Below are 27,923 nucleotides of genomic sequence, written 5' to 3'. Positions count from 1 at the left end.
AGAAGACCCCCGGAAATCGGAAGAAGAAGCCTACCCTGGTAAAAGAGCTAAAGAAGACAGGGGAGGCCTCCGGAGCAGTCTAATAAAATATTTTAATACCCTGTGTGGTTTATTTGTGTTTTTACCACTTTTCTTGCAGGTGAATGGGTAGGGGTACGATGTACCCCATACTCATTCACTTAGGGTGGGGGGCCGGTATCTGGGGGCCCCCTTATTAAAGGGGTCTCCCAGATTCCGATAAGCCTCCCGCCCGCATACCCCGACAACCAACGGCCAGGGTTGTCGGGAAGGGGCCCTGTCCTCATCAACATGGGGACAGGGTGCTCTGAGGTGGGGGGGCCGCAGTGCGCCCCCCTGCCCCAGAGCACTCAACCCCCCCATGTTGAGGGCATGCAGCCTGGTACGGCTCAGGAGGGGGGGGCGCTCACTCGTCCCCACTCCCTTCCTGGCTGGCCGGGTAGCGTGCTTTGGATACGGGTCTGGTATGGATTGTAGGGGGACCCCCTACGCCGTTTTTTTCGGCGTAGGGGGGCTCTCCTTACAACCCATAACAGACCTAAGGGCCCGGTATGCTCCTGAGGGGGGAACCCATGCCGGATTTTTATTTAAAATCCGGCGGGGACTTCCCCCTCAGGATTCATAACAAACGCCGCACACGTGTAGAATTGGCGGGAATCCAAGTCGGATCTCCCGTCGCTTCTATGACGGCTCTGTCTCCATCGCGGCAAGCCAGCTCGGCGCTGGCTCCCGCGATGGGGCTCGTAGGTGCTCAATCTCGCCGAGAAAGGGAGCGAGATTGACACAATATCGAGTTCACCTACTGTATACAAGATGCTCTCCTCCCTGGCTCTGCAAGTCTCCAGCCTGAACCATACTATTCAGGAATTACAACAGGAGGTCCAAAAATTTAAAGAGACAACACGCCCAGCCCCGGAACCTGTATATTATGAGCCATTTGTTCTTATGCCAGAAATATTCGATGGGAACCGTGCATCCTTCCTGTGCTTTCAAACCGATTGTGAGCTGTTGTTCACCCTCAGACCTAGGACCTATGCCACGGATTATATTAAGGTTCGAGCCTCCATCAATTTGCTAACAGAGCAGATCAAATCGTGGGCTCATCTGCTGTTGCAGGAAAAGAGTCCAGTCTTGGACAGCTGGGAGACGTTCATGTCTGCGCTGGACTCATATATTTCTGTTTCCAAGAAGACCAGCGCTCCCAGGTCTGCTCTTAGTTCACGGGGCCTACGGGTACCCAGGGATAGGAAGCCCCAGTGCGGTTATGACACCCAGCCAGCCCAGTGGGTGCCAGATTATGAAACCCTGTATGTGCCCAGCCAGGAAGCTTCCCCATCACAAGGTCTTGATATCTCTGTGGATGCTCACACGCTTTGGAGGAGGAAGAACCTATGCAGATCGGGGTCATCCGGTCCAGCCTATCTACGGCAGAAAGAGAGCGGAGAAGAGCCCATGGACTTTGCTTTTATTGTGGTGCTAGCGGGCACCTTATATCGCTTTGCCCAACTCGCCCACCTCGGCCAAAGCTTCTTCAGGTGGGTACTATTGGGAGTTTTTTCTATGCCTCAGAATCTGTACCTACCTTTCCAGTGTCCCCAGTTACAGTGTCCCCAGTCCCTGTGTCTTCAGTCCCTCTGTCTTCAGTCCCTCTGTCTTCAGTCCCTCTGTCTTCAGTTCCAGTGTCTTCAGTTCCAGTGTCTTCAGTTCCAGTTCCTGTGTCTTCAGTTCCTATGTCCCCAGTTGAAGTTCTCCCTCCAGACTGCACGTATGCCTCGGATGGTACTATGGTCCGTAAACAGGATCTGGTAATATTTGAACAGGCCTTACAAGCAAGGAGGGCGCCCCCTACCAGAACTTCAGGATCAAGAAAGTCCAAAAAGAAAAAGTAAAGATCTACATGCTCCCTGTTTGATCCATCAGGAGCATCCAGAACTAGTGGACAGTTTGGGCGTCCGGAGTCCGCCCCTAGGGGGGAGGGGGGGGCACTGTCAGGGCACAGACCTTTTGCGGTCACTTTCCCCAGTTGGTTCTGGATGGAGTTGAACCTGGGATCTCGCAGTTTCAGGTCCAGTGAGGCACGGAGCCAACTGCAAGTCAGCGTAGGGCCGGCCATGACAGGGTTAACAGAACCCTGGTAGCTGGGGGGGAAGGAGGAGCAGGAGCTGTGGGAGGGGAGTTTACACATATCTCTCACCAGCCAGTTTCCCGGGCAGACAGGCGTGGGGGAGCAAAGTTGCATGGTCTGTACAGCCTGCAGCTGGGATTTTCTGCACAGGGAGCAAAGCTGCATGGTCTGTACAGCCTGCAGCTGGGTTTTTTCTGCGCGGGGAGAAAAGCTGCATGGTCTGTACAGCCTGCAACTGGGATTTTTCTGCACAGCAAGCGTTGGGACACAGGTAGGGGCGGCGAGATGGCAGGGATTGAAGCCCTGTTTGCACAGCTTAGGGCTGAGGCGGCGGTGCGGGGGGAGGACTGGCTGCAGCGTCAGCTGGGGACACTTCTCCCTCAGAACGGGGCAGCAAGCGGCGCGGCGCCGTCGGGGCCTAACCACACGGGCCAGGACATTATTCAGAGCGGTGGGGAAGCAGCGCTATCGGGGCCCAGTCACACCGGCCGGGGGACCGCGCGGTCGCGCTCGTCGCGCCCCCCACGCAGATATTCACCCAGCCCATCCCCTGGTCAGCAGCGGTCGGAAGGCGGCAGGAACAGGGCCCCATCGGGCCCCCCCGCAAAGCGTGCGGCGGCGCCGGCTACGGGGGTCATTGAGGGCCCGGCAGGGGGGACCAGGAGCACCCAAGGACAGAGGGGGGGACGGCCGGGGGGCTCAGGTACGGCGGCCGTGCCCGCCCGACGTGTGGAGCAGGTGGAGACGGGCCCGGTCAGCAGGCCTCGGCGAGAGGGATCCCAGATTACGGTGGCTAGCCCCTCAGCTGCTACGGCTGGCCACTTGCAGGAAGACCGCAGCAGAGTTACGCCTGGCAGGAAAGCGCCGGCAAAATCCGCTCACGGGTCCAGGGCCCGCAGGGAGAGCGAATCCGGCCCTGGGCCTTCGGCCGCCGGGACCGAGCTGCCCGGGGGGTCATCATCGGGGGAAGAGGGGCTGTGCGAGGACCAGTCGGATGGGGAGCTGTCCGGTTCGGAGGAGGAGGTCGTGCCCAGGACGGTGCCTACAGCGAGGGATTCCAGACGATCGGCTGATGGGATTGCTTCCACGCAGCCCGGTGAGTCCTTTTCCACATATGTTTCAAATTTACGTTGTGATGATGTGGTTGTGGGGGGCCGGGTGGGGGGGGCCCGGGATAGGTTGGTGGTGCCCGCGGTGGCTGGGGGCAGTGCGACATCTTCCCAGGTTACGGACGCACAGGTGGGGAATCCTGGGGTGGATGCGGGGTTGCAGAGATTTTTGTCGGGGCTAGAGGCGTTGGTTAGCCAGCTTAAAGGGGGGGACAGACCCCCCGCGGGCCCGACCGCGGCTTGGGGGCCGGGAGGGGGGGCTGCGGCGGCTGCGGCAGCTGCCCCAACGGCGGTAGTGGTGACTGAGAAGGAGGCGAATGGGGGTGGCTTGGGGTCAGGACCGGCGGCACAGACGGCAGGGACTGCCGAGCCGGCAGGGGCCGCAGGCAAGAAGCGGGATTTGGTGCGGTTAGCGGATGAAGCAAAGGGGCAAGTGTATACTTGTTATGATGCGCCGCTGGGGGCACATTTGAAACAAGAGGTTCGGGAAAAAATCTGGAAGAGCGAATATGTGGAGATATTCGCTTTGTTACCGTTGGAGAAATTCAACTTGGATAGGGTGAAGCCCGAGGACTCCAAAAAGGAGGACGAGGAAAAGCGGAGGTATCGGCTCATACCTCGCACGTTTGCGAATTGGTCGCAGGCTTATTCTATTTTGGCCAGCGTGATTGGCGAGAAGAACCCCGAACACTGTTCGGCGCTCTTCAGCTACCAGGAGGCGATTAGCGAGGCCTATCGTTGTTATGGGGGCACGGGTTGGCTTCGTTATGACGAGCAATTTAGGCAACGTCGGGCGATTAGGCCGGACATCCGGTGGGACGCGAAGGACATTAGCCTTTGGATGCGGCTTATGACGGCTCCGAGGACGTCGGCGCCGTTTTTTCAGGGGGGGGCCGGCGGGGCCTCTTCCCTGGGACAGTCGGCCGGAAAGAAAAAGGGGGTTTGTTGGCAGTTCAACGAGGGAAACTGCAAATTCGGAGGGTCGTGCCGGTACAAGCATGAGTGCTCCGGGTGTGGGGGTAATCACCCCTCTTCCCGCTGCTTCAAGCAGGGCAAGGGCCGTTCCGGAGATCCTTCAGGCAAGAGGGAGCACGCCGGTGATGGTGAAAAGGATGCTGCCGTTTCTCGGTAGGTATCCGGACAGGGCGGCTGCCCAGCTCCTGGAGGAGGGGTTTACAGTTGGTTTTCGTATCCCTGCTAATTTGACCGTGATTCCGCCAATGTCCGAAAATTTACGTTCAGCTAGGCAACACTCGGAAGTGGTTTCCGAGAAGCTCCGTAAGGAGGTCGGGCTGGGCCGAATGGGTGGCCCGTTTGAGTCCCCTCCGTTAGCAGGCCTGGTGGTTTCACCGTTGGGGGTGGTACCGAAGAAAGAACCAAACAAGTTCAGGCTCATACACCACCTCTCCTTCCCAAAAGGGGGGTCGGTGAACGACGCGATTAATGCGGAGGATTGTTCAGTGTGCTACACTTCGTTCGACGCGGCGGTGAGTTGGGTTAGGCGGTACGGCCGGGGGGCGTTGATGGCCAAGTCGGACATCGAGGCGGCTTTCCGGCTGTTGCCGGTGCACCCGGACAGCTTTCGGTTGTTGGGGTGTCACTGGGAGGGCAAATTCTATGTGGACAAGTGCCTGCCCATGGGTTGCTCAGTGTCCTGCGCATTATTCGAACAGTTCAGTTCTTTCTTGGAGTGGGTGGTACGAGACGTGGCGGGGGTGGATTCGGTTATCCATTATCTGGATGACTTTCTCTGCATTGGACCGGCGGGGTCAAAGGTTTGCGCGGTTCTGTTGGCCACGCTGGAGCACATAGCTGAGCGTTTTGGGGTGCCACTGGCGCCCGACAAAACGGAGGGGCCTAGGTCGGTCATTCAGTTCTTGGGCATAGTTATCGATTCCGAGGCTATGGAATGCAGGCTGCCGGCGGACAAGTTGGAAGGCCTCAAGGCGGAGGTCAGGGGGATGATTGGCATGCGTAAGGTACAACTGAGAGCGCTGCAGTCGCTCTTGGGGAAGCTTAACTTTGCCTGCAGGATCCTCCCGATGGGGAGAATTTTTTGTCGGCGTCTGTCGGCCAGCACGGCAGGGGTTAGTTTGCCTAACCACTATGTAAGGCTGGTGAAGGAGCACAGGGAGGACCTGTGGGTCTGGCACTCTTTTTTAGAGGCCTTTAACGGTAGGGCCTTGTGGATGTCTGGCCCGGTCAGCAATTTTGACCTAGAGCTGTACACAGACGCGGCCGGGGGATCAGGCTTTGGGGCCTTTTTTCAAGGACAGTGGAGTGCGGGCCCCTGGCCTCAGTCCTGGCTGGCTGCGGGTTTTACGAAAAACTTGGTGCTGTTGGAGCTGTTTCCAGTGGTGCTGGCGGTTGAGTTGTGGGGCACGTCTTTCCGGGATCGGAAGGTGCGCTTCCATGGGGATAACCTGGGGGTCGTGCAGGTGATAAATCGCGTGACCGCGTCCTCTCCCCCAGTGATTCGGCTCCTGAGACACTTGGTACTGCGGTGTCTGCAGCTGAATGTGTTTGTTTATGCGGTGCATTTACCGGGGGTTGAAAATGTCGTGGCTGATGCTTTGTCTCGGTTCCAGTGGGACAGGTTCCGGGAGTTGGTGCCGGAAGCAGAGGAGCGAGGGGTCCCCTGTCCGGAGTGGCTGTGGCAGATTCCATTGGAATCATCTCCACCTGGATTAAAAAATCGGTGAGTGCGGGTACTTGGGCGGCCTATGAAAAAGTATGGGTAGAATGGAGTAGCTTGGTAATGGAATCTGAGGTGCACCTCTCGGGACCGGAGGTGAGGACGTTGGTGTGGTATTTTTTGTCCAGGAATATCGAGGCAGGAGTGTCTCAGTCGGTATTGGATAAGAAGTTGGCCGGTTTGGCGTTTTTATTCAAGTGGCAGGGGTTGCCAGATTTTACAAAGGATTTCTGGGTGCGCCAGGCTCTGAAAGGGTACAGGAAGCAAGGGCGGCGGCTGGATACGCGCCGCCCTGTGTCTTTCGACGTTTTAAAAGGGTTGATGGATAGGATGGGCACTGTGGGTTCGTCCGTTTTTGAAGTTACATTGTTTCGCGCGGCATTTGCGCTGGCATTTTTCGGGGCTTTTAGGATAGGCGAGTTGGTGAGCCCGTCGAGAATCGTCCAAGGGGGCATGGGGGCATCGGACGTTAGTTGGGCCCCGGAGGGGGTCACGTTGTGGCTCAGAAGGTCCAAAACGGACCAGAGTGGCAAGGGCAGAGCAGTCCAGGTGTTCCCGATCGAGGGATCGGAACTTTGCCCAGTGGGGCTGGTCCGGAAATATCTGGACATCCGTCCGGCGGTTGGGGGCACCTTTTTGGTACACGAAAATGGGGCCCCGCTGTCGAGATATCAGTTTGTGGCGGTGTTTAGGAAGTGTCTGGGGGAATTGGGCCTGGTTGCAAGGGAGTTCTCGGCTCATTCATTTAGGATTGGGGCTGCTACGGAGGCGGCAAGGAATGGACTAGGGGAGGACGCAATAAAGAGGATAGGAAGGTGGGAATCGAGGAGGTTTCGTTCATATGTTAGGCCGCAGCTGGTGGCAAATTTGCGGTGAGAGTTTGGGAGTTGTTGTTGGGATAAGGGGAAATGAGTTAGATGACTGTTTTGAAACGTGGGTGTCGCTGTATTGGGGGATGTGTTAGTTATTTGTTGTTGCTTACTGTCTTTCAGGTACTGGACCTTTGTTGGTCTGGATTTTGGGCCACTCTTACGTGGTTCGGGGGGAAAAACGGGCGGAGGCGCGCCCGACCGGTCGGCAACTGGGGATTTCGAGACAGGAGGCGAGGGTACGGTGGTTGGGGGTACCCGGGATGTTATGGAGCAGAGTTGTGCCGGAGGTTCACAAATGGGCACGTTTGGACAGACCTCCGGATGTGCTAGTGATTCATGCTGGGGGCAATGATCTTGGGGTGAGATCTATGCTGGAGATAGCGCGGGATATTAAATTCGACTTTCAGCGGCTCCGGTTGTCTTTCCCGGAGACGGTAGTGGTGTGGTCGGACATGGTGGCTAGGACATCGTGGAGGATGGCGAGGTCGGTAGACGCGGTGAATCGTGCACGCAGGAAGCTGAACAGGAATGTGGGGCGTTTTGTGCTAAGGAACGGGGGGCTGGTGGTTCGGCACCCGGAATTGGAGGTTGACCCTTGGCGTTACCTCAGGAGTGATGGTGTTCACCTCACGGACGTGGGGATTGACATGTGGGCTTTGCGCCTAGAGGAGGGGGTACAACAAGCAATGAGGGTGTGGAGGTGCGCCCGAAGGTAAGGTGTTACCTTCGGGTGCTGGTGGCGGGTGTTTTTCGGACTTTGCAGGAGAAGATATTACCCCAAAGATGGACACCAGTACCCAGTGGTGGATGGTTTCTGAAGGGGTTTCTAGTTCCCAGTCTACTAATGTAGCTGGAAGATTGGTGAATTGGGGGCACTGCGGTCAACGGTCGTCTTTGAGCCAGTTTCGGCTTGAGGCCTATGACCAGAGGTTAGGACACCGCAGTGCCAAATAAAGAGTTACAAGGTTAAAAAGTTAAAGTGTGAATAAGTTTAGTGGTTAGTGGGTCCTGCAAAGTCCAACACCATTTAGGAGAGGTATTATCTCAGGAATTTTACGTGTTTGTTGTTATGTTATTGGTTATTTATTATTTAAAGAGTATTTAAAATAAAGGAGGCTGCTACGGCCAGTTTTTACTCCAACATTAAGTGGTGGTCTCATTATTTATTAAGGGTTAATGTGGGGTATTAACTGTAAAAGGGTCTTAGCGGTCAGGGTGTATTCTGGTATACCATAGTCAAGTGAGGCACGGAGCCAACTGCAAGTCAGCGTAGGGCCGGCCATGACAGGGTTAACAGAACCCTGGTAGCTGGGGGGGAAGGAGGAGCAGGAGCTGTGGGAGGGGAGTTTACACATATCTCTCACCAGCCAGTTTCCCGGGCAGACAGGCGTGGGGGAGCAAAGTTCCCACCCACCCTCCCTAGTTTTGAGGTAGAAAATATGGACTGATGGTACTTGATAATTTGGTATGTGTTTGGGTGCTGTTTTTGTGTTTGTTTCTTTACAGGTGAGGATTACATCGTCGTGGCAGTGGCGGGTGTTTTTCGGACTTTGCAGGAGAAGATATTACCCCAAAGATGGACACCAGTACCCAGTGGTGGATGGTTTCTGAAGGGGTTTCTAGTTCCCAGTCTACTAATGTAGCTGGAAGATTGGTGAATTGGGGGCACTGCGGTCAACGGTCGTCTTTGAGCCAGTTTCGGCTTGAGGCCTATGACCAGAGGTTAGGACACCGCAGTGCCAAATAAAGAGTTACAAGGTTAAAAAGTTAAAGTGTGAATAAGTTTAGTGGTTAGTGGGTCCTGCAAAGTCCAACACCATTTAGGAGAGGTATTATCTCAGGAATTTTACGTGTTTGTTGTTATGTTATTGGTTATTTATTATTTAAAGAGTATTTAAAATAAAGGAGGCTGCTACGGCCAGTTTTTACTCCAACATTAAGTGGTGGTCTCATTATTTATTAAGGGTTAATGTGGGGTATTAACTGTAAAAGGGTCTTAGCGGTCAGGGTGTATTCTGGTATACCATAGTCAAGCTCTTTGTCTTTGAGCCACTGCTCAGTGCTATCCTGTGTGCTATCCATTTGAGCCTGGTGCTGAACCTGTACTTTCTGTGGACCAATCAGTGGCCAGTGCGGCCTATTTAAGCCAGCCCCTTCCCCTCTGCTAATTGCTGGTTCGTCGTCAGCTTCTGACCCGTATCCTGTTTCCTGGAAACCTTACCTTGTGGATTGCTTCCCGACTCAGCTCTCTCCTGGAACTTTTGAACTTGGCTTGTCTCACCTACTTTGCTTGAACTCTCCTGACCTGACCTTTTGGCTTGTGACTTGGACCTGCTACCTTCTCTGCCCCCTGAACCTCGGCTTGTGTTTTGGAACGTTCCTAGTCTTCATCTGGACCTGATCCGTACCTGCATCCCTGACGTATCTTCGGTTATCTCCTGTCTCCGGCTGCAGTCCCGCTGAAGCTACTACATCTGCTGCTACTACCTGCAAGCACCGCTTCTTCGCTGGCACCGGTACCGCCTTGTGCTTCTGCCTCCTGTCTCAACCTCAGGGGACGGGCGCACTTGGTCGTAAAGGTGAACCACCCTCTGCATATCGGTCTCGGTAAGTACTTGATTCCTGATACACACACACAGCATATCACAGGTGCACAGGTGGTGGCAGGTGCAGTGCAGTTGAAATATACAGAGTCACCTATAGATTGCTGTCCCTATAGGAACATTTCTGGAACCTGTGCCTGAACTATGTACTGGACACACACCGTATATCACAGGTGCACAGGTGGTGGCAGGTGCAGTTGAAATATACAGAGTCACCTACAGATTGCTGTCCTTATATGAACATTTCTGGAACCTGTCCCTGAACTATGTGCTGGACACACACAGTATATCACAGGTGCACAGGTGGTGGCAGGTGCAGTGCTGTTGAAATATACAGAGTCACCTATAGATTGCTGTCCCTATATGAACATTTCTGGAACCTGTCCCTGAACCATGTGCTGGACACACACAGTATATCACAGGTGCACAGGTGGTGGCAGGTGCAGTTGAAATATACAGTCACCTATAGATTGCTGTCCCTATAGGAAATATCTGGAACCTGTCCCTGAACTATGTACTGGACACACACACACACACACACACACACAGTATATCACAGGTGCACAGGTGGTGGCAGGTGCAGTGCTGTTGAAATATACAGAGTCACCTATAGATTGCTGTCCCTATATGAAAATTTCTGGATTCTGTCCCTGAACTATGTGCTGGACACACACAGTATATCACAGGTGGTGGCAGGTGCAGTTGAAATATACAGAGTCACCTATAGATTGCTGTCCCTATAGGAAATATCTGGAACCTTTCCCTGAACTATGTACTGGACACACACACACACAGTATATCACAGGTGGTGGCAGGTGCAGTGCTGTTGAAATATACAGAGTCACCTATAGATTGCTGTCCCTATATGAAAATTTCTGGAACCTGTCCCTGAACTATGTGCTGGACACACACAGTATATCACAGGTGCACAGGTGGTGGCAGGTGCAGTTGAAATATACAGAGTCACCTACAGATTGCTGTCCTTATATGAACATTTCTGGAACCTGTCCCTGAACTATGTGCTGGACACACACAGTATATCACAGGTGCACAGGTGGTGGCAGGTGCAGTGCTGTTGAAATATACAGAGTCACCTATAGATTGCTGTCCCTATATGAACATTTCTGGAACCTGTCCCTGAACCATGTGCTGGACACACACAGTATATCACAGGTGCACAGGTGGTGGCAGGTGCAGTTGAAATATACAGTCACCTATAGATTGCTGTCCCTATAGGAAATATCTGGAACCTGTCCCTGAACTATGTACTGGACACACACACACACACACACACACACACACAGTATATCACAGGTGCACAGGTGGTGGCAGGTGCAGTGCTGTTGAAATATACAGAGTCACCTATAGATTGCTGTCCCTATATGAAAATTTCTGGATTCTGTCCCTGAACTATGTGCTGGACACACACAGTATATCACAGGTGGTGGCAGGTGCAGTTGAAATATACAGAGTCACCTATAGATTGCTGTCCCTATAGGAAATATCTGGAACCTTTCCCTGAACTATGTACTGGACACACACACACACAGTATATCACAGGTGGTGGCAGGTGCAGTGCTGTTGAAATATACAGAGTCACCTATAGATTGCTGTCCCTATATGAAAATTTCTGGAACCTGTCCCTGAACTATGTGCTGGACACACACAGTATATCACAGGTGCACAGGTGGTGGCAGGTGCAGTTGAAATATACAGAGTCACCTATAGATTGCTGTCCCTATAGGAAATATCTGGAACCTGTCCCTGAAATATGTACTGGACACACACAGTATATCACAGGTGCACAGGTGGTGGCAGGTACAGTTGAAATATACAGTCACCTATAGATTGCTGTCCCTATAGGAAATTTCTGGAACCTGTCCCTGAACTATGTACTGGACACACACACAGTATATCACATGTGCACAGGTGGTGGCAGGTGCAATGCTGTTGAAATATACAGAGTCACCTATAGATTGCTGTCCCTATAGGAAATATCTGGAACCTGTCCCTGAACTATGTACTGGACACACACACACAGTATATCACAGGTGCACAGGTGGTGGCAGGTGCAGTGCTGTTGAAATATACAGAGTCACCTATAGATTGCTGTCCCTATACAACAATTTCTGGAACCTGTCCCTGAACTATTCCCGGACACACACAGTATATCACAGGTGCACAGGTGGTGGCAGGTGCAGTGCTGTTGAAATATACAGAGTCACCTATAGATTTCTGTCCCCATAGCTGAACAAAATTCCTAAACTATATGAAGCACAGCAGATGTCACAGGAATAAAGAGTGCTTGTTTAGATTTCTGAAGCAGGATACACCTAATTGACACTGTCCCTAAGCAGCAGCAGCAGCCTCTCCCTATGATAACTAAAGCACAGTGACGAGCCAGGAACCATAAGATGATGCAGATATCAAAGAAATAAAGTGTGCTTGTTGAGATTTCTCAAGCAGGATACACCTAAATGACACTGTCCCTAAGCAACAGCAGCAGGGTCTCCCTATGATAACTAAAGCACAGTGACGAGCCAGGAACAAAAAGATGATGCAGATATCAAAGAAATAAAGTGTGCTTGTTGAGATTTCTCAAGCAGGATACACCTAAATGACACTGTCCCTAAGCAACAGCAGCAGCCTCTCCCTATGATAACTAAAGCACAGTGACGAGCCAGGAACCATAAGATGATGCAGATATCAAAGAAATAAAGTGTGCCTGTTGAGATTTCTGAAGCAGGATACAGCTCTCTGACACTGTCCCTAAGCAGCAGCGGCAACCTCTCCCTATCATAACTAAAGCAGAGTAACGATCTGTGCTGTGAGCCTCTATCTAATATAGAGGCTGGTCACATGATGGGTCACATGCTGCACTGGCCAATCACAGCCATGCCATAAGTAGGCATGGCTGTGATCAGTTCCCAGTCACAGTAGTAAAACAAATGGCGATTGGCTGCCGTGCAGCGCGCCAAAACATACCCGAACTCCGAACCCGAACCCAAACTTTTTCCAATTGTTCGGGAGCAAAAAAAAACCAAAGTCTGTACCGAACCCGAACTTTACAGTTCGGGTTCGCTCAACCCTACTTAGTATGATAATGTTATTTTTTCCCAGGTAAATATAAATTCTTTCTGTAAATCTTTTTCTTCTTTTGTATCTATTCCCAGGTTCAAGATTATCGTTTTTATGGGATTCATTTTAAAATTAGAAAGTTCCCCGTATTTTTTTATTTCTTTCATTACATTGGGAAGAGAGGCCCAGATTCTTAAAGAAGAAGTTACGCCGGCATATCTCGAGATGCGCGGCGTAAGTGTATATATACGCCCGCGTATCTATGCGCCGTACCCACAGAACCAGATACGCCTGAAAATAGGCTTCTCCTGACCGACGTAACTTTTCTACGCCGGCGTAGCGTGGGTGCATATTTATGCTGGGCGCATCTTGCGCTCCCATTGATTTCCTATTCAAATATGCAAATGAGGGAGATACGCCGATTCCCGAACGTACGTACGCCCGACGCAGGCTACGTGCGGTGCGCGCAAGCTGTACGTCCGGCCTAAAGTTACCCCTCATAAAGCAGGGGTAACTTTGCACCAGACGTGTGCAGGTCAGCTGGAGAGCAGCTTCAGCAGCACCGCTACGGACGAGCTGAGCAACCACACTTGCAGGGCAACACATCCGTATGCCAACATGCCAGGGGCAGGCATGGTCATAGCACTACTAGTGTGTGCCCAGGCGCGTAGAAGGAGGGCACGGGAGAGGATATACCGAACGCGTACGTCTTTGGCATGGGGGATTTGGAGGTGTATCGTATCTTCAGATTAAACACTGATGCCATCCTGGAATTGGCCACAACCCTGCATGATGACATTACCAGCCAGACACACTGCTCACATGCAGTGCAGCCACTGGTCAAGGTACTGGCAACACTGCATTTCCTCGCCAGTGGATCTTTTCAGCGTACAAGTGGAGTTGTGGCTGGGATGTCACAAACCAGTATGAGCAGATGTGTGCACCAGGTTGTCCCCGCAATCCTCAGACGCATGTCCCACCACATCATCAGACCCACCCAGGAGCACCTGCGGAATAAGGCAATGGCGGATTTTGTCTGAATTGCAGGATTCCCATGCACCGTGGGGGCCATTGATTGCACACATGTGGCACTACGGCCCCCCCCGTGACACAGAGCACATATACCGCAATCGGAAGCGCTGGCATTCCATCAATGTACAGGTGATAGCCGATGCCCAATGCCTCATATGGCATGTCCGTGCCAGACACCCAGGGTCCAGCCACGACAGCTACATATACCGTCAAAGCACCATCCCAACAGAATTTGAACAGAACATGTATGGGGACAGCTGGCTGGTTGGTGAGTGACATGGGAGTCAGGCATGACTGTCCGACCCCATGATGCAGACATCACGAGGGGCACATGCACGACTAACATCCTCCTGTCTTTTCCCTTCCAGGTGACTCTGCATATGCACTTGGCCCCCATCTCATGACTCCATTCCGGAATCCCCAAACCACAGGAGAGCAAAACTACAATGAAGCAAACATATGTACCCGTGCAGTGGTGGAACGCACATTTGGCATCCTGAAGTCCCGTTTCCGATGCCTGGATAAGTCCGGGGGGACCCTGTTGTATTCCCCAAACTTTGTGTGCCAGATCATCAGGGCATGTTGCATTCTGCACAACTTTGCAGAGAGAAAGGGCCTGGAGATTGACATACGTGATGACCTGACCCCTGAACCAGACATTCCCCCCCTGCCCGAGGCTACCCCATCTGCTGAGGGAACAGCAGTCAGGAGATGCCTCGTGGAACGCATCTTTGCACGTTAAACACACATTCATCATGGCACAAGGAGAATGCACGCATGCACACCACTGTGGTCCCTATCTCACACCACATCCACATCACATTGGATTAGCCCAAGTCCACCATGCAGGACTTGGGAGCAGCAACGCCATGCCAAGGCTCCAATTATGTCACTGACCATACCACATTCACACGGGTCGTGGGGATCACTTCTCCCCAACGACTGAGGGTGACACCTCTTTGCTGGCAGGAGTGTCACCCCCCCCATTCACACACCAGTCACACTATAATCTGCATGCCTCACCATGTGCAGTAATTGTTCAAAAAAAAATACCTTATGACCTGAGGAAAAAGAAACAAAGCTAATGACCTGAGCAAAAATAAACCAAAACGCTCTTCACCAGAGCAAAAAAAGGAAAATTCAAAAAATCAGTTGCCCTGTCGTGGGCCAAGCCTGCTGCCACGGCCACGGCCACGGCTCCTTAACTGCCTGGTAGAAGGCTCAGGTGTGGGGGGGCATCTGGTGGAGGAGCATCACCAGGTCTCTCCCAGGCTGGAGGCCTGCCCTCTAAAGCCACGGCAATGCGGGTGAGGATGGTATTAGTCTCTGCCTGCACCAGCCGCGACTGTCTCCCCTCCGCCTCAATGGCAGCTGTGTTGCCCTGGACGGCCTCAGTCAGGGACCTCACCTCTGCCACGAGGGTAGCCGTTGTGGCCTGCAGCTCCCCCATGCAGGTGATCACAGCTGCAGTGTTGCCAGACACATCTTGCAGGGCATCATTGATGTGGCCCGTGGAGGCCAGGCTGTCTACCACATGCCTCATCTCTACGGCCATCTCACCCATATGGCGGGTTTAAGAGTCCTGGGCCCTGGTTAAATGTTCCGGAAGGAACTCAGGAACCCCCCTGGTCTTCCTGGTTGCCTTCCTGGGGCCAGGAGAGGCTTGAGGCCTGGCATAGGGGGAGGCACTTGAGGGAGTAGGTGTGATGGGGATGGATCCTGAGGGGCTGGATGAGATGGAGCTTGACGTCCGCGACGGATCAGCCGAGAGGGAGGACTCTTCCAAATACAGGCACACCTCCTCACCCATATGGAGCGCATCCTCCTCAACCACCTCTTCAGTGGAGGTCTGGGCACCACTCCCCTCCACCAATGCCTCTTGGCTTCCCAGGGGGTCAGGGGCATAATGCTCAGGGGATGAAGGTGTGGGACAGGCAGAGGCACCAGATGGCCCAGCTCCCTCCTGGACATCTGCGGATGACACAAAACATTCACATGTTGGTGGACCCACACACTTGTCACATGTTCCCTTCCACCCCCTCACATGCTACACACCAGATAGGAGAAAAAACACACTTACCTGTCCTCAAGGCCGGCTCAACTGAGTCATAGCCCTCCACTTGCTCCCTCTCAAGGCACCGGGCAACCACCTGCTCCTCGGAAGTCAGCCGAATAGTAGAGGCTGGTCCACCACCAGTGCCCCTGGCATGCCTTCTCATATTGCCCAGCTTCTCCTTGACCTTCCTGCGCAGGTCGTTCATTTTTTTTGCAATGTCCTGGGGCCTCCTCACCTCATTCCCTAGGGCATTGACCTGGGTGGTTATCCGCATCAGGATCTCATCCCTCTTCCCCTTGCTGGTGTCCTTACTTTGTGCCCCATGGAGGCGAGCATCATATCTCTCCATGGCCGAAATTATAATGGCCCTCTCCTCTGGGGAGAAGTTCTTCTTCCTACTCCCACTACGCTGAGCAGACATGGCACACAGGAAGATAGCAAAGGTACTTACAGCACTAACAAACAGACGGGCGTACTTTTGCACTCGACGGGCACATGTCTGGGCGTAAACGGTGGGCCGGCGTATCTGAGGGTTTACGTCGGGCGTAGTTGTGAGCATGCGCAGAGGGGCGCGGGACATACGATCACGTCACGGCGCATGCGCCGTTCGTTCGGCCCTTCATTTGCATGGGGTCACGCTTCATTTAAATGGATCACGCCCACTTCCTTCCTACTTTGAATTACGCCAACAAATTTACATTACGCCAGCGCAAAATTGGACGCATTTGCTTTGAGAATACGGACCTTACCTCTCTAAGTTACGTTGGCGTAACGCATATGAGATGCGCTACGCCGGCATAAAGATGCGCCGATCTACGTGAATCTGGGCCAGAGAGTCTAGGTTTGGTCACATATAGGAGTATGTCGTCCGCAACCTTATGCTCCTCCTCTCCCACTCTCACCCCCCTATATCTGAATTATTCTGTATCCTGGCCAGTAATGGTTCTAACGATATTACATACAGGAGGGGTGAGAGCGGGCAGCCCTGTCTGGTCCATTCATCATTTCAAACACAGACGACACACTCCCATTGACCTTTACCCTTGCCGTCGGGTGATTATATACATTTTCCACCTATTTCATGAATCTAGGTCCCATTCCTATAGTTCGCAAAGTTTCCATCATAAACCCCCATTCGACTCTGTCAAAAGCATTTTCAGCATCTATTGACATGAGTACGACTGGGGGTTTCTTCTTGTCGTCCTCCTGTAATAACAATATAGTTCTTAAGCTATTATCCCTCCCTTCTCTCCCTTTTACAAATCCAGCCTGGTCTGTAATTATTAGTAGTGTTGCTCACGAATATTCGTATTGCGAATATTCGGCTCGAATATAGCATATTCGAGTATTCGCGATATATTTCGAATTTCGCGGTGAATATTCGCAATTCCGAATATTCAAATTTTTCCAATTTTATTTTTAGAACAGATCACATCCTAGAGATCTCCATCGACGTCTAAAAGCATTGCTGGTATGATTAGAGACCTTGGGCCGAGTAGCTGAAGCGATCAATGTATCTTGCCGAAAAATCGCAATGCGAATATTCGGCAATAGGAATATTGCGCGATTATTTTCTTCGCCCCTATCTTCCGCATCAGAGCGATTTTTTTCAGTTTCATTTTTAAAACAGATCACATCCTAGTGATCTCCATCGACGTCTAAAAGCATTGCTGGTATGATTAGAGACCTTGGGCCGAGTAGCTGAAGCAATCATTTTATATTGCCGAATATTCGCAATGCGAATATTCGGCAATAGGAATATTGCGCGATTATTTTCTCCACCCTTCTTTTGCATCACAGCCAATCAGAGTTCTCCTACCACAGTTGTCATAGGTTTGCAACCAATAGGAACCTGCCTGCACGGACATTATATAAGGTCACTCCCAGCACCATTTCATTGCAGATTCAGAAGGTGGCTAGAGAGTGTGGACTGTTTCTGTGTTCCTGTGTCTGTGTTCCTGTTTGATCTTGCAGCATCAGCATTGTGCTTCATTGCTACTTTGCTAGTGATTTCAGTGCATATTCTACTGATTATAAACTGCTTTTTTCAAAGCAAAAGACCCAAGAGCTTTTTTAAAAGCTACGTTTTGTGTTGTGTTGTTCAGGTAGTTTAGCTTAGTGTTAGATAGTTTTCTGTGTAGTGAGTGTACATACTGTTAGTGTACATTTCTTTCAGCTAGCTTAGTTTAGTGTGTGTTTAGTGTCTGTCTTGTAAAAAAAAAAAAAAAAAAAAAAATTTTTTATTATTTAGTGTTTGTTTAGTGCATTTTTTTTTTTAGTTGTAGTCCTTGTCAGTTAGTGTAAAAAAAAAAAAAAAAATTAGCTTTAGTTTATAGTCTTTAAGTTTGTGTAAGCAGTTAGTGTTTGTTTAGTACTTTTTTTTTGTAGTCCTTTCTTTGGTGTACTAGTTTTATTATAGTTTAGTAGCCGTCTGTCTACGTCTTTGTCTGCGTGCCTGTCTTTTAAAAATACAAAAAAAAACCTTCCTCACATTTCCCGCCCCAATAAAGTTTACCCCCCCCCCCCACATCAGCAATTATGAGCGGCATCCGTGGCCGTGGCAGCAGGGGTAGGGGAGTTACTCCCAGTGCTGGGTCGCTGCCAGCACGGGGTACCTCTCGCGCCCCTACTAGTGCTACAGGATCGGGTGGAAGGGGAGTCCGCCTGATCCGGGAGTTCTTTCCATCGGGCAGCCGCCCGATATTGCCATCTCAGGCTCCAGTAGTGGTGGACTATATGGGGCACAGCAGTGCCACTGAGTCGTCTGTCCCGACTCTTAGTAGTACCACCACTACACCGGTGCCTTCAGTACCCCCCCCAGCCCCCAAGAGTCCAGCATCTTACTGTTCGACAGCGACAGTGAGAGGGATCTCTTGGGGGAGGCCATGCATCAGGCAGACCTCCAGCTCTGTCCTGATGGTCAGGACCTTTTTGAAGGGATGGATGAGGAGGATGGGATACCTGCTGGCAGTATCCCAGAGACATCCCTTCAAAGTGGTGCTGCTGTTTTGGTGCAGGCAACAACAGCACCTAGTCAGACCCAGGCGTGGGTGAGGGGACAGCGGAGCCAGGCTAGAGGCTCCATGTCAGCTGGTTCCTTCAGACCAACACATCTCAGCCCTTGGTCTGACATATCTGGGGGCGAAGAGGAGGGTGACCCATCATGGGTGCCATCTGACTCGTCGGCTCACTGCGTCAGTGACGACGGTGAAGGTAGGCACCCTGGGGAAACGGTGCGCCAGGTCACCACCAGGGAGACCAGCGTCAGGGTCTCCACTGGTGATGGCAGCAGGAGGTGTCAGCAGCAGCAGGCAGCTCCACCTGTGCGCACCGAGTCCCAGCAGGTGCAAGTCAGCGTCACCCCATCTGACAGGAGGGCGGTGCTGAAGTCACCTGTCTGGGACTACTTCACCCTGGTAGCAGACAACCCTACCGTGGCCATCTGCCAGATCTGTAAAGTCAGGGTGAAGAGAGGGAAGTGTTTGGCTCGGGTGGGTACCACAGCCCTGAACCAGCACCTGAGGATCAACCACTGGCGGGTGTATAACGAGATGAAGCGTGGTGGTGGTAGCAGCGCCACCACCACAAGTGAGCAGGGTACAGCAGCCCCTGCCACAGCTTCATCTCTTCCCAGCAGGTCATGCCCCCCGCTCCCTCTAGTAGAGCTACTGGTACCGGCATCCAGACCTCTACTTTCACAGCACCCTCCGCGTCTGTGTCCTGCACTGCCGTCCGGCGCCAGGCGTCGATTTCAGACGCCTTTGAACGCACCACTCCCTTCCCCCCTGGAGACCGACGTGTGCGTTCCCTCAATGGGCTCCTGGCAAGGGTTATTGCCCAACATCTGCTGCCCTTCAACATAGTTGACAGCAACCCCTTCAGGCAGATGTTGGAGCAGGCCCAACCCCAATGGCGTGTCCCCAGCCGCCATTTCTTTGCCAGGACTGGTGTCCCTGCCCTACACCAGCACATTGTGCAGAATGTAACCCTGTCGCTGGATCACGCTGTCAGCGACAGGGTTCATCTGACAATGGATGGCTGGACCAGCAGGCATGGGCAGGGGCGCTACATAAGTTTCACGGCCCATTGGGTTTCCCTCCGAGGCGCCGGGGAGGGATCGGCGGCAACCGATTTTGTGGTGCCGCCCCGGGGTGTCCAGGGGAGAACTGCTGGTCTCCCTCAAGCCACTGTCTCCGCAGCTGCTGAGCCTCCCAGCAAGCGCCCCCGTAGCTACTCAAGTGTGGGGCACGTGCGCTGTCAGGCCGTGCTCCAGCTTGTTAGTTTAGGGGACCGGAGACACACTGGCACTGAAGTGCTGACCGCACTTCAGGCTCAGGTCCAGAAGTGGCTGACACCCCGAAGGCTCCAGGCAGGTATGGTTGTCTGTGATAACGGCAGCAACCTACTCGCCGCCCTCAATGCTGGCAGTCTGACCCACGTGCCCTGTCTGGCACATGTCCTCAACCTTGTGGTGCAGAAGTTCCTGCGCACCTATCCCGGGTTGAGTGACATTGTGCTAAGGGTGCGTAGGATTGCCAGCCACTTCAGGCGCTCCCCAACCGCTACCACGTCCCTGTCCAATTTGCAGCGGGTCAACAGGCTGCCCCTTCACAGGCTGATTGTGGACAGTGTGACGCGGTGGAACTCCACCCTCCACATGCTGAAGAGGTTGTGGGAGCAGCGAAGGGCGGTGAGGGAGTACCTGCTGGAGCTAGGCACTGAGAGGACTTCACTAAAACTCCCTTTCATCACCTGTGCGGAGTGGGGGCAGATACACCAGGTCTGCCATGTGTTGTCCTCCTTCGAGCAGGCGACCAAGATGGTGAGCAGGGAGCATGTCGGCCTCAATGACGTGCTCCCTATAGTGTTCGTGCTGGAGAGGACACTAGATCGCCTGCTCGAAGCTGGGGAGAGTGCCTTGGTGGAGCAGGAGGAGGCAGCAATGCTCCACCGAGACCAGGGCCAGGACGAGGAGGAGGAGGAGGAGGAGGATGATGATGATGATGAGGAGGTTGCTGGTGTCGTCCTGGAGTCAGGGCCTGGTCAGGAGGGAGAGCCGGTGTTGGGGGCACCGATAGTCCGGGGGTTGGGCATCTCTGAGCGTGAGCAGCAGCGCCTCAGGGATGAAGAGTCTGACCTCATTGACCTGGGCAGCAGTGAGGAGTCACAGCGGGCTGTGCTCTTCCCCATGGCTGCCCACATGCTGAGATGCCTCAGGAGGGACCCCCGGATTAAGACCATCAAGGAGAGGGATGATTTTTGGATGGCCACCCTTTTGGATCCCAGGTGCAAGGGGAAACTGGAGCAGTTCATCCCAGCCAGCCGGAGGCTGCACCGGACGGAGGAACTGCAGGCAGGCATTGTCAGGTGGTTGGAGCAGGCAACTCCCCGGCCTCCAGTTGTCCCCCCTCATCTCACCCAGCAGGTGGCTGCACCCAGCAGCAGCCGAGCAGGGGACCTAATGGATGAGATGAGGATGTTCTTCCAATCGGAGCGACCAAGAACCAGAAGCAGCAGTCACCACCAGCGGCTGGCCCACATGGTGGCAGATTACATGGCGTCCGTCGGTGCTTCTGAGAGTATGATCACCGACGACCCCATGGAGTACTGGGTTGCCAGATTGGACACCTGCCGCGAGCTCGCTCAGTATGCGCTGGAGTTATTGTCTTGCCCCCCCTCCAGCGTACTATCTGAGCGGACATTCAGCGCGGCAGGTGGGGTGGTCACGGACAAGAGGACAAAGATGAATGAGTCCTGGATCGGCGGTGACTTTCTGGCACCCGCCGTCGGTTCAGGGCGCTGAAGGGTCCCTTGTAATGCATTCCCTGATGGAGCCCCGGACCTGATGTATTTACAGTGCTGAATATAACTATTTGAACACCTGAGAAAATCAATGTTAATATTTGGTACAGTAGGCTTTGTTTGCAATTACAGCGGTCAAACCTTTCTTGTAGTTTTTCACCAGCTTTGCACACACTGGAGGAGGGATTTTGGCCCACTCCTCCACACAGATATTCTCTACATCAGTCAGGTTTCTGGGCTCTCGCTGAGAAACAGAGTTTGAGCTCCCTCCAAAGATTCTCTATTGGGTTTAGGTCTGGAGACTGGCTAGGCCACGCCAGAACCTTGATATGCTCCTTACAGAGCCACTCCTTGGTTATCCTGGCTGTGTGCTTTGGGTCATTGTCATGTTGGAAGACCCAGCCTCGACCCATCTTCAAAGCTCTAACTCAGGGAAGGAGGTTGTTGCCCAAAATCTCGCAATACATGGCCCCGGTCATCCTCTCCTTAATACAGTGCAGTCACCCTGTCCCATGTGCAGAAAAACACCCCCAAAGCATGATGCTACCACCCCCATGCTTCACAGTAGGGATGGCGTTCTTGGCATGGTACTCATCATTCTTCTTCCTCCGAACACGGTTAGTGGAATTATGACCAAAAAGTTATATTATGGTCTCATCTGACCACATGACTTTCTCCCATGACTCCTCTGGATCAGTCAAGACACCTATGTCAGAAGTTATTTCCCACTCTATATACTACTATTACCACTGCTGTTCATCATGGCACCTCCTGGCCAAGTGATATGACTCTGTATCTACTACTACTACTACTGCTGCTGCTGCTCAGTCAAGACACCTATGTCAGAAGTTATTTGCCACTCTATACTACTATTACCACTGCTGTTCATCATGGCACCTCCTGGCCAAGTGATATGACTCTGTATCTACTACTACTACTACTGCTGCTGCTTGGTCAAGACACCTATACTACTACTGCTGCTGCTTGGTCAAGACACCTATGTCACAAGTTATTTGCCACTCTATACTACTATTACCACTGCTGCTGCTGCTGTTCATAGCACCTCTTTCCCAAGTGATTTGACAATATATTGTCTACTGTTACTACTACTGCTGCTGCTCACGACACCTATGTCACAAGTTATTTGACACTATAGACTACTATGGCCACTACTGATGCTGTAAAGTCTTGCCCAAGTATTTAGATGCTATCTAGTACTATTACCACTACTGCTTGTAAATGCTGCCTGTGTGATAATTACATTATATTTTAATACTACTGCTGCAGCCTCCATGTTGAGTAATGCTTCATGACCTCTCTGGCACAGCGGATCCACCAACAGCCTCCGCTACAAGCTACCAGACCGGATCGTAACAGCAAGTGTAACTAAAACAATGAACTTTATGTTAAACCCTGGTTTGCGGCCTTTATACTGCAACCATTAGCCTGTGCAAATCTGCACTCTCTCTCTCTCTCTTTCTTTCTCTCTCTCTCTCTCTCTCTCTCTCTCTCTATATATATATATATATATATATATATATATATATATATATATATAGTTGCTTTTGTTATGTTCATTTTTCAACAGTTTAGTTTGTGTTCGTCGTGTCTGTGTCCGTGTACTTTAGTTTGTTCTAGGTTTGTGTTAAATAAAATAATAGTATAAAATGTTTTTGCTTATTATGAAATTAGATGTGTTGATGTTAATGTGTTAGATGTGAAGTTAGATGTGTTGAAAAACCTAAAAATCTATCTCAAAAAGAAAGGAAACATTTAAAAAAAATAACATATTTTTTATTATAAAAAAAAAAAAATCAAACATGATTACGCATGAGCTGCTGAAGCTCTTCCATTCAGCATAGTTTTTAATTTGTTCTTTCTCCAGCTGCTGATTCTGCTGGTCCAGATAGCGTATTTTACTTTGGTTCGATAAGATCTTCCTTTGCGTTTTCCGGATCACAGCTTGCTTCAGCAGCATCTTTTTTAGAACTGTTAGGATATAAGAAAAAAACATTTGGATTTCAAAGACCGTTACCAAATAAATAAAATATTTATGTTGCTTATTAAACAATCATTATCATGTATACACAATTGTTATGTGTCTAGCACATACAGGGAGTGCAGAATTATTAGGCAAATGAGTATTTTGACCACATCATCCTCTTTATGCATGTTGTCTTACTCCAAGCTGTATAGGCTCGAAAGCCTACTACCAATTAAGCATATTAGGTGATGTACATCTCTGTAATGAGAAGGTGTGTGGTCTAATGACATCAACACCCTATATCAGGTGTGCAGAATTATTAGTCAACTTCCTTTCCTTTGGCAAAATGGGTCAAAAGAAGGACTTGACAGGATATCTTGCAGAGGGATGCAGCGCTCTTAAAATTGCAAAGCTTCTGAAGCGTGATCATCGAACAATCAAGCGTTTCATTCACAATAGTCAACAGGGTCGCAAGAACCCTTTAGAAAAACCAAGGCGCAAAATAACTGCCCATGAACTGAGAAAAGTCAAGCGTGCAGCTGCCAAGATGCCACTTGCCACCAGTTTGGCCATATTTCAGAGCTGCAACATCACTGGAGTGCCCAAAAGCACAAGTTGTGCAATACTCAGAGACATGGCCAAGGTAAGAAAGGCTGAAAGACGACGACCACTGAACAAGACACACAAGCTGTAACGTCAAGACTGGGCCAAGAAATATCTCAAGAATGATTTTTCTAAGGTTTTATGGACTGCTGAAATGAGAGTGAGTCTTGATGGGCCTGATGGATGGGCCCGTGGCTGGATTGGTAAAGGGCAGAGAGCTCCAGTCCTACTCAGACGCCAGCAAGGTGGAGGTGTAGTACTGGTTTGGGCTGGTATCATCAAAGATGAGCTTGTGGGGCGTTTTCGGGTTGAGGATGGAGTCAAGCTCAACTCCCAGTCCTACTGCCAGTTTCTGGAAGACACCTTCTTCAAGCAGTGGTACAGGAAGAAGTCTGCATCCTTCAAGAAAAACATGATTTTCATGCAGGACAATGCTCCAGCACACGCGTCCAAGTACTCCACAGCGTGGCTGGCAAGAAAGGGTATAAAAGAAGAAAAACTAATGACATGGCCTCCTTGTTCACCTGATCTGAACCGCATTGAGAACCTGTGGTCCATCATCAAATGTGAGATTTACAAGGAGGGAAAACAGTACACCTCTCTGAACAGTGTCTGGGAGGCTGCGGTTGCTGCTGCACGAAATGTTGATGGTGAACAGATCAAAACACTGACAGAATCCATGGATGGCAGGCTTTTGAGTGTCCATGCAAAGAAAGGTGGCTATATTGGTCACTTATTTGTTTTTGTTTTCTTTTTGAATGTCAGAAATGTATATTTGAGAATGTTCAGATGTTATATTGGTTTCACTGGTAAAAATAATTAATTGAAATGGGTATATATTTTTTTTTGGTTAAGTTGCCTAATAATTATGCACAGTAATAGTAGTCACCTGCACACACAGATATCACCCTAAAATAGCTAAAACTAAAAAAAAAAAAACTACTTAAAAAAATATTCAGCTTTGATATTAATGAGTTTTTTGGGTTCATTGAGAACATGGTTGTTCAATAATAAAATGAATCCTCAAAAATACAACTTACCTAATAATTCTGCACTACCTGTATACTTCTATCATAAATACCATATTATGGTTCTGAAATCTGACGGGTGCGCTTTAAATGTTGTCCATTTTTATATCTACATTTTATTGTTAAAATGTTATTAAGCTTTGTGCACATAATTACCGTCCTGACCGACGCTCATAGCAACGGTCTCTTCCACCTCCTCGACCTCCCCTGCAGCCGCGATTTCACCAGAAATTTGGGGGGAGGGGGTAAGCTCCTCATCAAGCGCCTCAACTTCAGCAGGAGCTGGGGTTGGCGAGTGGGAGGGCCCTGGCTGCTCCTCCTCATCCCTCTCCTCCTCTGCCGCATCCTCCTCTGCCGCATCCTCCTCTTCATCCTCCTCCTCTGCGGCCTGTCGCCTTGTGCGCTTGGGGCGCACAGCTGGTAGAGGAGCTCCTATAATAACATATATGTTAAAATGTTTTCTAATGACGTATGCAAATTCTGTGTACTCTGCTGTATTGTATATGAATACAAATTAATTTATATAGACAGTTAACCAATGGGACAATGTTATATTAAAGGGTCTTGTGGGCACTACAGGGGACTGAGCGTGAGCTGGGCTGCCACCATGGTAAAATGAGCTGTTTTTGTCTCCTTTGTTTTGTTCAGACGATCTCATGTTAAAAAAAGGGCCTGATGGAGTACACGGGATTACTATAACAACCCCACGCCTAACACAGGAATTTAGTGGGAATCTATATATATAAAACTCAACGTGTGTGTGTGTGTATGTATGTTCCAGCATCACGTCCAAACGGCTAAAGATATTTACATGAAACTTGGCACACAGGTTACTTATATGTCAGCCACAAACATAGGATAGGTGGTTTAACCCTTACCCACCCCCATTTGCCATGGTCGGGGTTTTTCTTTAAAGTCCCATTCAACTCTATGGGAAATACATGTTACTTCATAACAGCTGTAGATATTTCGATAACACTTGGTCACATGTTACTTATACGTCCACTTAAAGTATAGGATCGTTAATTTATCCCTTAACTACCCCCATTGGTGAGGGTTGGGGTTTTTGTTTAAAGTCCCATGCAAAGCAATGGGAAAAGTATGTTCCCACAACTTCTGTGTTCCTGTCTGCTGTCCCATGTCTTTTTTCAACAGTACTATGAATACCTTGGCTGGTGGTGATATATGTTACCACAACATGGCGTCTGGGTTAACAACATCTGACCTTACATTAATTACATATGACCTTACATAACTGTCACCAAAGGAGCTGCGGTGGCTCAACGCAATTGCCACTGCGCTGACAAGCGATTCACCTCTGCAGCTAGGGGTTCGGATCTCGCTCTCGGCTACATGTGAATTGAGTTTGGTGGTCTCAGCCCGGCCCCCGGTGGGTGTGCTATGCGAGGTAAGCCTGCGCTTAGTACGCCCACCCCCCTCCCACAAAAACCACCACACTTACACACGCACTCGATATTGGGTTAACATGCAGGCACTCTGACCACGCGGTCTCTAAAAAGAGAGGCGAAGGACTAACGGGGCTGGTTGAGCGGGCAAATCCTCTCACTCCCTTATAGGGAGTCCCTCTGCCCCGTTTGGGCTTCGAAGCGGAGCAGGTAGGACGGTCTGTGGGAGGACCCCCTCACACCCGCCATTGCCACCCGGGGCATGGAGAAAGGTGGCAGATTGCCTCTGGGGAGGCCTGCCTACTCCCAACTCCTGCAGTCCGGCTCCTCTCTCGAGTTCACGCACAAAATACACTTTGGAAAAAAAAAACATACCTGTCACCAATAACTTACCTGGATGATATTTATCCCGAATACGTCTGACCTGGTCCATGTGGCGCCTCTTCAGGTCAGACCATTTCTTGACAATGGCCAGGCGATCGTGTTGGCCGCCTAAGTCCGTCATTAGGGCGCTGACCACGGCCTTTTTATCAGGCTGCCTGCGCAGCTGGTCGTAGCCCTTTTCTAGGAACCTCTGCAAGATGAAGAACAAAGTATATTGTAATACTTTTGTTTAAAGCCTTATGGATATATGACGGAAATCTATGGTATTCAACAATTGGAAGCATTCTCGCCTTATTAATCAATGACAGGGGTAACATGACACATTTTATATCCTGCCATTTCGGTCGCCACCTTTTTTGCATAAATATAGCAGCCATTATCATTTGCATAATTATGTATATATGATTAACAACACAGGATACACGTATAGGGGAGATATGCGTTGCTATTCATCTGACCGCTATAATTATTTTTGGACACTTATAATGGGCCTGTACAATAGATTATTTTTTTTCATCCCTATCTTTATATAGGAACAATAATATGTTTGTTTCTTTTGACTTTTTGATGAATTAATTTTGAATAAATAATGGAGTTGATGTTATTTAACAACTACAACTACCAGCATGCTCTGATACACCATGTAGCTCACCGTCACCAGCTGTACAACAATTATACTTTAACTCCCAGCATGCCTGGACAGTCAATGGCTGTCCGGTAATAACGGGGAGTTGTTTTGCAACAGCTGTAGGCTCCGTTTAGGAAACAGTGCCGTACAAGATGTTTTCTTTTAATGTGGAGGTGAGGGTGGCTATGTAGGGGTATGTGTATATGTTTTGTTTTTTAATTTATATTTAGTGTGGTGTAGTGTTTTTAAGGTACAGTCAGAGGGGCATGGGGTTCACAGTAGTTTCCCGCTGAGGGTTTGAGCTCCAGCGCCAAATTTGCTTCAGCTAGAAGCACACTGTAAGCCACAGCCCATGTGAATGTACCCTGTAAATTCACATTGGGGGAGAGGGGGGGGGTAATTGCAGCCAGTTGCATGCAGGGAGTTGTAGTTTTGCAACAGCTGGAGGCAGAATTATTTCACATTGGTCACTTTCCTCACTCTCCCATCTTCCTTTTCCC

General features: G+C 50.6%; 1 protein-coding gene across 1 annotated transcript; it reads left to right on the top strand.

Moving 5' to 3' along the window:
• Nucleotides 1-2,073: 2,073 nt before the first annotated feature.
• LOC120910950 (mucin-1-like) lies at nt 2,074-7,624 on the top strand. The gene is made up of 2 exons (XM_040322505.1): nt 2,074-3,239; nt 6,940-7,624. Exons 1-2 carry the CDS (start codon nt 2,429-2,431, stop codon nt 7,533-7,535), a joined length of 1,407 nt encoding a protein of 468 aa, XP_040178439.1. The 5' UTR covers nt 2,074-2,428; the 3' UTR covers nt 7,536-7,624.
• Nucleotides 7,625-27,923: the final 20,299 nt, after the last annotated feature.

The sequence above is a fragment of the Rana temporaria genome, chromosome 1 (assembly GCF_905171775.1).
Source record: "Rana temporaria chromosome 1, aRanTem1.1, whole genome shotgun sequence".
Taxonomy (NCBI): Eukaryota; Metazoa; Chordata; class Amphibia; order Anura; family Ranidae; genus Rana; species Rana temporaria.
The sequence above is the reverse complement of the archived record's forward strand: the minus strand, read 5'-3'. Positions and strand labels throughout refer to the sequence as shown.

Coding starts and splice junctions, on each gene's coding strand:
- LOC120910950 (XM_040322505.1), top strand. CDS start 2,429: ATGGCAGGGATTGAAGCCCTGTTTGCACAGCTTAGGGCTGAGGCGGCG. Junction 3,240..6,939: donor GATTGCTTCCACGCAGCCCG/GTGAGTCCTTTT, acceptor ACTGTCTTTCAG/GTACTGGACCTTTGTTGGTC.